This window comes from Schistocerca serialis, chromosome 1 (genome assembly GCF_023864345.2).
Source record: "Schistocerca serialis cubense isolate TAMUIC-IGC-003099 chromosome 1, iqSchSeri2.2, whole genome shotgun sequence".
NCBI lineage: Eukaryota > Metazoa > Arthropoda > Insecta > Orthoptera > Acrididae > Schistocerca > Schistocerca serialis.
In genome coordinates, this window is record NC_064638.1 from 908313163 (window position 1) to 908326122 (window position 12960).

A 12960-nucleotide genomic window follows, 5' to 3' on the forward strand; every position below is an offset into this window, starting at 1 on the left:
CAGATGTACATCTCGTCCACTTCTGCTTGACACAGTACAATTATTAGGTAACAATTTGTAATGAAACATAATGAAACATTCATGTATCACTAAGAACAGTTGTTGGTTTTAACACTTACACATTACAAAATGAAAAGGAACCCAGCATACTGTATGTACAGAACACTACTGGCGCATTATAACAGCAGCTCAATGTGGCGACCACCAACGTTATTACAGGCATCGTACCTGCAAAGCATGTTCTGGTATACCACCTGGCGTCTCTTCAATTTCTAGTGCAGTGACCAGAACTTAAGCCAGCAATTCTTCCTCTGTCTCTACAGGAGTCTTGTAAATTAAGCTTTGCACATGGCCCCACAAGAAATAGTCCATAGTAGTTAAATACAGCAATTGTGGCGACAACATGGTGGGACCAGCTCAATCTATCCATCTTTCACCAAATCATCTGTTGAGATGTTTTTGACCTGCAAGTGAGAAGTGAAGTGGTGCACATCATGCTGAAACTACACTTCCCGAAGGACATTCTGTGGCACAGCTTCCAAGAACAGGTCCAATATGTTTTGTAGGAAGACCAAATAAGCAGGAACAATTAGATTGAGAGTAGCTGAAATCCCTGAACATGCATAGGATAAAAGTTTTTGTCTGCCCGAACATGGCTGATTTGTAAATTTAGAACAGTTTCTAGTGAACTTACATTCATCTGTGAACAGAACTCAATGTAGAAACAGTGATGTGTCGATGTAGCAGTGCAGGAACCACAAGGAGTAGGCAACGCATTATGGAAAAATTGGCTGGACCCATAACATGCACCCTTTGTACGTGGTACAGATTTATTTGTTGCAAACACAGAATATCCAGATGATACTTTGATTAACACCCATTGCACACACAATGTTCATGTACTTGTTAATGGGTTCTCTTCAACATGATGCAGTATATCATATTCAAATTCAGGCATGCAGCATTGCTGTGGAGCACCACAGTCCTGCCTCCTCACAGTGAGGGTACCTGTTTCTGGGAGTCACTTCGTAACTTGGGCAAAAAGTTTGGGTGATAGCATGCTGTGATGCAGAAAATGTTTGGGTTACAGCCAACTAGCAACTCTTCCGTTGCCTTGAGCTTCACCATACACAAGAAGCATGTCTCTGTATTCCAAAATGGGTACTGAAGCTTGTTTACTGTATCAGACACACAAAGGCATTGAATAGGTCCCACAGCAATGCATACATTAGGTGACATCAGGTGACTGACATAGTACACATCATCCTGTCTTATTGCATACCAGGACAAGCAACTCTGAAACTTCTCTCTTTCCCTCAGCAGATGTGAATGCATTACACATCTGAATTGAAGCCGTTGTTGAACGGAAACTGTGTTTCTGGATGTCGATTACTATTCAAAATTATATAGTCACTCCCCTCTAAGTCCTAGAAGCTTGTAATGGGATTGTTGGAGAATGACACAGCGTTCTGGTGGAGCTAGGGGGAAGCAATACAGTAAACCTAGTGTGGATCTCTGGCCACTCACTGATCGGTGGCAATGAACAAGCTGACAGATTGGCCACAATGGGGGCAAAGCCTCCATTCATTAGACCAGAACCTGTCCTGACAATCACCAAGGCTATAGTCAAACTAGAACTACAGAACTGGCTCAGAAGGCAGCACATGGAATACTGGATCAAGGTCTACAAACAAAAACATGGTAAGGTTTTAAAAGAAGCTCTGCAATACTGGGCTTGAACAGGGAAGAGATTAACCTCATGGTTGGACTGATGACCAGCCATGGGAATTTCAAAAAACACCTACATACACTGGGTACAATGGAAGAAGACCCTAAATGTAGGATCTGTGATGAGCGTGAGGAAACTGCATCACACCTAATCTTCAAATGCACAGCACTGGAGAGCAAGAGAGAGAGACTTTTTGGGACAACTAGACCTGAAGAATTACGTCTAATGAAAAACTGGTAAAGGGACTCCTTGCACTATTTAAGGGCACTGGTTGGCTTCATTAGATATACAGGGAGCGGTACCTCATAATAAACTTGGTTTCAGTGCAGGCAGTGGCAGGTTAGATCAAAGCTGTTTTAGCTTCCCTGCCAAAATCAAATCAAGTCAATGTGAACTAAAACTGTAAACAAAAGAAGTGCATTTGACCAGCCAGTTGTGGGCAAGCAGTATTAAATAGGGGATTGGCGGTCAAAGTGCATCAATGTAATTGCAGCACAAATCACAATGGAGCTATGAACTCAAAATCAAGTGTTCATGAAGTGTTCCAGAATGTTTTGAAGAACAGAAAAGTGTATACAAAGTTTGTCCCACTCAGTTTGACCCACTGATGAAAACAACAACACATAGACACTAGCAGCAATTTGACTGAAACGAAAAACAAGGATAGTTTTTTCAAGAAAAACATCACAGGTGACTGGACTTGGTGTTATCAATATGAACCTAACATAAAACACAAAATTGCGGACTGGGTCTCTGATGGTTCTCCATGACCAAAGAAGATGCAAATGTGATGTTCCGGTTGAAGAACATCCCAAAGGAGGACTTTTCTCACAGTTTCACATGGATATATGAACACTGTGTGCAATGCACTACATAGAGCATCTGAGATACAAAAACCATCATCTTAAATTCTCTTTGTGTTTTTATTAATCCAGTCTCTAAACTTTCTGGACTGAAGGAGTATTTAAGATTTCAAGAAACACTTTGTTAATTTCTTTACCTTTCTGAGACTGCAATTAATGAATTTTTTTGTGTATTTCGATGTCTGTTGTCTTAAAATCTGTTGCAATATTTTCTTATGCATCCTGTTTTATAACCCTGTTCTTAAAACCCACATTTTCATGTCCCACGGTACAGGAAAGCACTCCAATTTATAAATTAAGAATTATGTTATTTCACTGGTCGATAAGCATTTCTCACTTTTCAACGCTGACATTTTCATATCAGTACTGAACACACAAAAGAGTGAAGAGACAGAGAAGGAGGAGATAGGTGTTTAATGTCCTATCGACAATGAGGTCATTAGCGATGGAACACAAGCTCGGGGAAAGAAAGGGAAGGAAATCAGCCATGCCCTTTCCAAGGAACCATCCCGACATTTACTTGAAGTGATTTAGGGAAATCACTGGAAACGTAAATCAGGATGGCCGGTCGCATGTTTGAATCATCATCCTCCTGAATGCAAGTCCAGTGTGCTAACCACTGCACCATCCCGCTCGGTGAAAACACAAAACTTCTGCAAGTGAGAGAAACACTTAGAGCAACTGACAAGTGACTGCAGCAAGATGCGTGAAACTGTTTCCATTAACTTGCAGAAACTACTTCTGGAAGTTGAGGGAACTTGCAGAAGTTGAATAATTATTGCTAGTAGTATTTCCACATCAATGGTTTAGCAGAAGCAGCTTCCAAAAGTGACTTGCGGAAGTTTACCCTCTGTTGGCCACATGCCTCTAAGTAGTACTGAATTCCTCAAAAATCTGACTGAATTAAGTTTTCCTTCGCTATCTTGGAACACAATGAAAGCATACAAGCACCAGTTGTATAACAAAACACCGGAAACAGCTGCAATTTTACATGAGTAACCGAAGACATCAAGGAAATTCTGTTACGATTACACAAACGCCCTTAATTTAAGCCACAACACAATATGTACTATGATGATTCAATAGTTTATAATACCTTTACATGTATAATGAGGTGTCTGAGTATGAATATCCCAAAAACGAACTGTTGTGTCTCCTGAACCACTTGCTAAGTACTTTCCATCTGGACTGAAGCTGGCTGATATCACTGCTTCTGCATGTCCTGGTAATGAACTGTAAAAGTAAAAAAAAAAAGTTCAGTTACAAAGAAGACAAAATTATAAGAAAATAAATTGTGCTGTGTAGCCTGTTACATGCGCTGAATTATATTACCTTGTGCATCGTGTAACAGCCCGAACTCTGAAAATTGCTTGCTGTTGATAGACTATGTCTACCACATTCTCTGTAATCTGAACATCATCACTCAATGTATCCTGTAATGATGTTTTAACTTCCTTTTCATTAACAAAGAAAATGTATGGAGTATGTTCATCCTGCAAGAAAATGTCAAGATATGTTATCTCTTAAATAATATTTGTGTAGTATTTGCAACAGCTTTTTCCATCTTCCATTCAGTTCTTTAATCAGTAAACTGTTTAGTAATTATCTGTTATTCATACTATCAACTACATTATGTCTGTCATTTCCTTTTCTTTACATTCAAAAATAGTTCACAGAATAAAGAACAGCTTTTACACTGTTATGTACAAGAATACACATGATACATTTCTGAACCTATCAACTGTACAACAATCAGAAGTAAGAAATGAAATGTCTCAGCATCTGATATTACAGTGAAAGCATGGTAACAGTGACCCATGCATACTGGACCTTCAAAGGACTGTTCTCAAAAGCAGAAGTCTGATGCCCTGACTCCCTAAGCTAAATAACAATGGTTTAATATACGGAGTAATATTCTGACACAGTAGGACTGATGAGAGGGAGCCTGTGACTGCCTGTACAGAAACCACAATCTACATCTAGTATGGTGTTCCAGAAAAGCTGCCCTCCCCCTTCCCAATTGGTACCCAGATGACTGACATTTGGGGAGAGGGGTTAGAGGTAGCAAAAAAAGGCTTGAACAGGGCTTGTGGCAGGGTAGACCTCAGGATGGGGAGGGGGGGGGAGGTAGCGACTTGGGAGGTTGAGGCTGGTGATTACACTTTTGGGGGAAGTTGTCAGGGACACACTGGTGATAGGCTACTGAGTGGGCTAACGTAATTACCCAAATTATCTTGCCACCTATGGAAGCTGTGCATGGGCTGGCGCTGGCAACTGCATAGGCCTTAATGCTGGGGCGTGCACAGGCTTAACACTGAGGGCTGCACGGACTTAATGTTGGTTGTGGTACATGGCTGGCAGTGACGGTTGTCTACCATGGTCATATCTGAGATGTGTCATTCTTTAGTTGTTGTGGCCAGTGTTTATTTTTGTGCCACAGATTGCTCATGCCTGGTAGCCAGTTACATCATCTTACTCCCTCTATGAGCCACGTCAACCCCTTTGGCCCACCCCCATCTATGGCACCAGAACAATGAACCTATATAGTAATACTTCCAGTTTTCTTTCCTATATCCTCGAATTTTGCTTACCACTCACAATACAACATTGGATTGTAAAAAATTGTTGTACTTTAGAGGATTCCTGTAGTTGAAGCACCTTTTGTCAAAGAGTCAACCTGTTCATTAAAATTTATTCATTTAAGAGTTGATACAAAAGCATTTAAATTATTCCTTTGCAGTAATTTTCCAGTCTCCTGCATGATGTCCACAATAAAACAGTTTATTTTAGTATCAACTCTGGATTTTCTGTTGACTTAGTACACCCTTGGAATCAGTAATGAGTAATATATTGAGAAATCCTATATTGCCTCCTCAAAATCAGTGCTTCTTTTGTACTGATAATCTCTAGTGCAAATATGGAACTATGACATTGACAGCCATCTACAATTCAAGTGTATTCCTGCAATAACCGCACAGCTCAATTTAACATGCCTTCGATATCAACATATACTTTCTCTCGTGGATGATCAGGGTTGTGTACTGGAGCTCACCAATGCATCCGAGCTTGCAAGTGGTGGGAAGGCTTGGACCACATGTTACATACCTGTGTCAATTCCTGAATAATATAGAATATACCTCATCAGCATCATCATATTTTTTATTTTCCTGTCTTTTGGGACTTTATGGCACACAATAGCTAAGGTCATCAGCATTTAAATCACGAATTAAAGTGAAGTGTCTTCTAGGGAATGCCTTGAAGTTAACAGACACACAGGATGCCCAACTGTATTAGCAGGTGAGTAAAACTATAGTGCCTAGTAATAGTGAGTCTGGAACACTAGTTAACAAGCAACAAACATAGTGTCCACAACTGAAAATTAAATCTCCTTCACGCTGTTGCTATGGTGAGTTTAGAGTAGAATGTCACCAACAAGAGTTAGGTATCATGTCGCATTTTGAGTACTTTCATAAACAATGCTTAAGATAGAACTGTGCAACAAATTGACACTACAGAATTCATCTTTGGCATGCTACTGTAGAAGTTGTCACCATAACAGCTGAGTACAAAATACATGCATTTCATGTTTGCAATTTTTTTAGTGGTGGGCCACATGTGACAAATTCTCTTCACATTTGTAGATTTTTGGCTTTATTCCCATTATCTTTTACTGATTTTATCAAAAGTTGTGTGTGTCATGACAAAACATGTATTTGCAATTGTTTAAGAAAGCCACACAAAAACACAGTTGCAAACTAAATTTGTGGTTTCTCCAATTTTTGCAACAGTATCTTCATTCACACACATGGTCCCCAATGCCAATTTATGAGATGAAAGATATATTTCTGATAATTTTCAGAAGCTTACAATTTTCATGCACACCAAACTGTAGTCACCTAGGAATGCACATGTTGCAAGGTCACCTCACCATTGTGCTGAGCAGGACATAGTGACTGCTGGCTACTACATCTCCTCTATGCATCGCGCACTGTGCTCTGTGGGTCTGATGCCCACCAGCCTGTGCCAACCTCATATGAGTACAAGCCTACTAATATAAGGGGCAGTCAAACAAAAATCGAAAAAATAAAAACTTTTTATTATTTCAAAAGCAACTGTCACAACCCTTAATACATTTTTGCCACTGTGAGACAAGACAGTCAATGACTTAATGGAAAAATGTTTGCAACTGTCTACAGAACCATGATTGCACCCAACCACAACTATTTGTCACAAAGAAATTTGTGTTAAATACTGGTCCAGAGAGCTTGAACACTTCTGGACAAGGATAGCCTCACCAAAGAATTTCAGTACCAGTTACTAGTATTGTGAAGAAATGGGTACTCAAATCATCAAACTGAACAGCCACTGCAATAAAAATCAAGTATGTCTGAGAAAGGGATTGAGGTGGAGACTGAGGAACAGAAGCCAAAGATTGCTTATCTACCTTATGGTGGACCACTATCCGGGAAGATCAACTGCTACTGGAGTGAATTTCAGTCCCTTCAACTAAAATAAAAAGTATTCTTTGTAATGTTAAGGATGATCTAGGTCTCCGAAAGCTGGGTGTGCGTCATGTTCCAGCAAATGTGGCACATCTTATGTGGTGCATGCTATCAGAAATGTTGAGGAGAGATGAAAGGAAGATCAATGACACATTCGACTAAAAGAACCAAGAAAATCAGCTGTTGCCAAGCCCTGCCTCAAATATAATCAGGACATAAAATACAATGAGAGCAGTAAGGACTTCATCAAAACAAAGACCTAATAAACCAGAATGAAGCTTACAATTTAAGCAACACTGTGTCTGGCACTGAATTTATTACAATCTTACTGGCGATCACATCTACCAGATACACCAAGAAAGATACACCAAGTGTCAAAAACAATCTTGATGAAACTTGGCAGGTGTGCAGAGGGGGCAAAACAATACAAAAGCTGAAGTGTTTAACTCCATTTTAAATGCCCCCATTTAATTCTAATACCACTGAGTAGATGAGTGAAATAGTTATTAGTGTCAGTAGTGCTGAGAAACAGTTGAAATAGTTAAAACCTTGCTACCCTCTATTTCAGTTCACCAAAAACGTAATTTGAAACTGTTGTTGTGGTGGTGGTCTTCAGTCCTGAGACTGGTTTGATGCAGCTCTCCATGCTACTCTATCCTGTGCAAGCTTCTTCATCTCCCAGTACCTTCTGCAACCTACATCCCTCTGAATCTGCTTAGTGTATTCATCACTTGGTCTCCCTCTACGATTATTACCTTCCACACTGCCCTCCAATACTAAATTGGTGATCCCTTGATGCCTCAGAACATGTCCTACCAACCGATCCCTTCTTCTAGTCAAGTTGTGCCACAAACTTCTCTTCTCCCCAATCCTATTCAATACCTCCTCATTAGTTATGCGATCTACCCATGTGATCTACCCATCTAATCTTCAGCATTCTTCTGTAGCACCACATTTCGAAAGCTTCTATTCTCTTATTGTCCAAACTATTTATCGTCCATGTTTCACTTCCATACATGGCCACACTCCATACAAATACTTTCAGAAATGACTTCCTGACACTTAAATCTATACTCGATGTTAACAAATTTCTCTTCTTCAGAAACGCTTTCCTTGCCATTGCCAGTCTACATTTTATATCCTCTCTACTTCAACCATCATCAGTTATTTTGCTCCCCAAATAGCAAAACTCATTTACTACTTTAAGCATCTCATTTCCTAATCTAATTCCCACAGCATCAACTGATTAAATTCGACTACATTCCATAATCCTTGTTTTGCTTTTGTTGATGTTCATCTTATATCCTCCTTTCAAGACACTGTCCATTCTGTTCCACTGCTCTTCCAGGTCCTTTGCTGTCTCCAACAGAATTACAATGTGATCAGTGAACCTCAAAGTTTTTATTTCTTCTCCATGGATTTTAATTCCTACTCAGAATTTTTCTTTTGTTTCCTTTACTGCTTGTTCAATATACAGATTGAATAACATCGGATATAGGCTACAACCCTGTCTCACTCCCTTCCCAACCACTGCTTCCCTTTCATGCCCCTCGGCTCTTATAACTGCCATCTGGTTTCTGTACAAATTGTAAATAGCCTTTCGCTCCCTGTATTTTACCCATGACATCTTCAGGATTTGAAAGAGAGTATTACAGTCAACACTGTCAAAAGCTTTTTCTAAGTCTACAAATGCAAGAAATGTAGGTTTGCTTTTCCTTAATCTATTTCCTAAGATAAGTCATAGGGTCAGTATTGCCTCACGTGTTCCAACATTTCTACGGAATCCAAACTGATCTTCCCCGAGGTCGGCTTCTACTAGTTTTTCCATTTGTCTGTAAAGAATTCACGTTAGTATTTTGCAGCTGTGGCTTATTAAACTGACTGTCCGGTAATTTTCACATCTGTCAACACCTGCTTTCTTTGGGATTGGAATTATTACATTCTTCTTGAATGTCTGAGGGTATTTCGCCTGTCTCATACATCTTGCTCACCAGATGGTAGAGTTTCGTCAGGACTGGCTCTCCCAAGGCTGTCAGTAGTTCTAATGGAATGTTGTCTACTCCCGGGGCCTTACATAAAAAATGTTTCACATATAATCAGTTCTCTTTGAAAATACTTACCAATGCAATGAAATACACCTGATACAAATCAGGATATTAAGACGGTCACCCATGACAATCTGAATCCTGCTACATTTTCTTTTATATAGTGTTCTCTGACATGTATATTATGTACAGAATTTTGTTCATTTTATGTGCACAGTGCAAGAAAAGTTATGTTTTAAGCATTTGTTTAAGGATTATTTTATTGTAATGCTGTATCATACTAAAAAGTAAGTTATTTTCAATTAACATAATACAAATATGGGGAATGGTAAAAAGAGACAAAAATGAACGTAAAATAACAAAGTTAAAACACAAAACAAATATAAGTAAAATAAATATTCAGATTAATAATGAATGTTTCAATATTTTCATCAGGTATGTTGACAATACTCAGGCAGCACAATGTGCTCAGCTTATTTTCCAAAAACGGTATTTCAGAAACCAGGTTTATTACACATGGATGTATGTAGTACATGTAGCTTGTATGATTCTTTAATTTGTGTTGTAACAAAAGTTTTCATTTTTCAAAATTAATTAATGAAAGTGGATTATATTGCGAAATTTCACATTATTACAAAATTCCACTACATTGGTTTCAAGAACGTTAATTATGTATCGAGATTTATAAAGGGTGTTTGGAAATTTCTGCTACAAATTTCTACGACTTGTAGAGGGGAGCGAGTGCATAATATAATCCGAATAGGAACCCATGTCTGGAATTGTATCGTTTCCATTCTACGACAATTTCAATTCAGATGTTTAACTCATCCACTTCTACATGAGCAACTGAATTAGGCTCATGCGGTACAAAAATTAGGTAACAATTCAAAAGAAAATATAACAGAACAACATTTTATCATTTGAGCACATTTGTTTGTATTAATACTTACATATTACATGTTCACATTATTCCAAAGCATACTGTACGTTACTGTAAGTTATAAGTCTGCCGAAGAGTGGCTAAAAGCGGGCAGTCAAGCAAGAGGTGGCCGACTGTCATATGGGAGCCACAGCAACATTGAGGTGGGTCCTTGCAATGGAGGAGGTAACCATGTGTGAGCCATGTAGGGCCAATGCAGAGCTGAAAAAGGACAAATAGAGATTTAACACCCATAACCCCTTCTGGGGTAGCACCACGCGTATTCCACACATTCAGTCTCCTTAATGACACACAGTTTGTTGTGCATACTGTTATGCCACTCCGTCTCCCACAGCCAAAAAAACCTTGCAGCGTAAGACAGAACGCAAGTCAGTTCCAGAGATGCCCTTCTCCAGGAGTGGTTTCTGCATAGCCTGTTTGGCCAGCTAGTCAGCAAGGTCGTTACCTGGGATTCCGACATGTCGTGTGGTCCACACAAACACCACTGAACAACTGGGCCGTACCAGGGCAGAGATGAACTCCTGGATATTCGCTACCAAAGCATGGCGAGGGTAGCACTGGTCGATAGCCCATAAGCTGCTCGGGGAGTCAGAATAGAGAAGAAACGATTCACCAGAACAGGAACGGATGTACTGAAGTGCACGAGATATGGCCAAAAGCTCTGCAGTGAATACACTGCAGCCGGTGGGCAAGGAAAGCTGTTCAATATGGCCTTTGTGGACACAGGCAAAGCCAACATTACCATCAACCATTGAGCCGCCGCTGTAAACAACTTCAGAGCCGCGGAACACGTCAACAATCGAGAGGAAGTGACAGCGGAGAGCGGTGGGGTCAACCTTGCCCTTACGGCCATGCAAATGTTCCAGACAAAGCTTCAGCTGTGGTGTACATCATAGAGGTATACTTGAATGGACCTCAAGTAGAGGTGGTAAAAGGAAGGGGCACCACGTGGGGTAGATTCAATGGTGACAGCAGAAGTGAAGGCTACCCAGTCTGCCTTGTTCAACGCCCATCTGGGTAGGCGTCCTTGGGCATGACGCGCCGTGGGACTGATGCCAGGGGAGTGACAGGAAGATGGGGAAGTGGTCACTACCACACAGGTCATCCAGTGGATACATGGGAGGAGTCCTAGGCTGCAAATTGATAAATCAATGGTTGAGTAAACACCATGAGCCACACTGAAATGTCTGGCGGCCCAGTATTCAAGAGGCAGAGGACGAGTTGGGACAGTAAATTTTTGACACCTCTGCCACAGCCAGTAAGCATGGTGCTACCCCACAAGGGGTTATGGGTGTTAAAATCTCCCAAAAGTAGGAAAGGTTTAGGGAGTTGATCAATCAGTGCAGCCAATACGTTCAGGGGTACCACACCATCTGGAGGGAGATATACTTTGCAGACAGTTATTTCCCGCATCATCCGTATCCTGACAGCAATAGCTTCAACAGGAGTTTGAAGGCATACAGGTTCACTACATACCAAGTTCAGGACATAAACGCAAACTCCACCTGACACACTATTATATTCGCTACGGTTCTTGTAATATCCCCTGTAGCCACAAACGATAGGGGTCCACATTGCTGGGAACCAGGTTTCCTGGAGGGCAATGCAGAAAGCAGGTGTAAAGCTTAACAGCTGCCACAGCTCAGCCAGGTGGTGGTAAAAACCGCCACAATTCCACTGGAGGATGACATGATTATGAGACTGGGAAGGCATGAAACATTCAATGAGACAGTCTATGCCTCAGGGTCACCTGCTGCAACCAACTTAATTCCTGAGCAGGCTATACCCATTGTGTCTGAGTGTCTGGCAAGATCTAGATCCTCAGCAGATGCCAGAAACTTCAACTCATCCTCAGATGCAGAGTTTGTAGGCAGCGGTGGTGTGGGTGCCACTGCAATTCCCTTGGTCTTGGGGGTCTTCTTTCTGGATTTCTGTCGCTGATCCTTGGGTTTCTCTGGCTGGGAGGGTTTAACTAATTCAGCCTCTGGGACTGAGTATAATCGTGAAGCCCTATGACCAACTGCTTTTGGGCACTTCACAGCCATTGTCAGGTGTCATCTTTCCCACGAGCAGGAACCTGGGAAGCGAGTGACCCAAGGGTCCCCTTCCTAGCGAAAGGTGCTGAAGAAGCTGAGAAGTGGGGACTGGTGTCCCCACTGGTTGGGGGCACAGTGCTCCCGAGGCAGGTGGTGCAGGAGCAACAGGGAGGGAAGAGCCTCCCACCATGAAATTGGGCAGGTGCAGTCTTCCAGCAATGAGAGCCAACTGGAACTTGCGGAACTGATGGGGCTACAACTGTTCTTGTAGCGGCAGCATAAGAGGTCATAGCCACAGGGTGTAGGCACTCAAATTTCCTCTTGGCCTTTGTGTACGTCAGTCGGTCCAGGGACTTGTATTCCATGATTTTCCTTTCTCGCTGTAAAACCTTGCAGTCGGTGAGCATGGGGAATGATGCTCTCCGCAGGTGACACAGATGGGAGGCTGGGCACATGGAGTATTGGGATGGGATGGACATCCACAGTCTCGACGGGAAGACATATGGACGAACTTCCAGCAATTAAAGCACCACACTGGGGGAGGGATATAGGGCTTGACATCATAGTGACAGACCATCACCTTGACCTTCTCGGGTAATGTGTCACCCTCGAAGGCCAAGATGCAGGCACTGGTGGCAACCTGATTATTCCTCGGACCCCCATGGATGCGCCAATCAAAATGAACTCCTCGTCGCTCTAAGTTGGCATGCAGCTGGTCGTCAGACTGCAATAGAAGGTCCCTGTGGAATATAATACCCTAGACCATATTTAAGCTCTTATGAGGCATGATGGAAACATCCCCCAGCTTGTCACAAGCGAGTAATGCCCATGAGTAGGCAGACAAT

General features: G+C 41.5%; 1 protein-coding gene across 1 annotated transcript in view; it reads right to left on the minus strand.

Annotated features, from left to right (window-relative positions):
- LOC126412049 (notchless protein homolog 1) overlaps positions 1–12960 on the minus strand; it is an 85704-nt gene that overhangs the window by 44396 nt on the left and 28348 nt on the right. Inside the window, exons 2-3 of the mRNA XM_050081431.1 lie at positions 3925–4085; positions 3689–3825 (exon numbers count right to left, since the gene is read on the minus strand). Coding sequence (XP_049937388.1) covers positions 3689–3825; positions 3925–4085 — 298 coding nt within the window. The remainder of the gene's footprint in view (positions 1–3688; positions 3826–3924; positions 4086–12960) is intronic.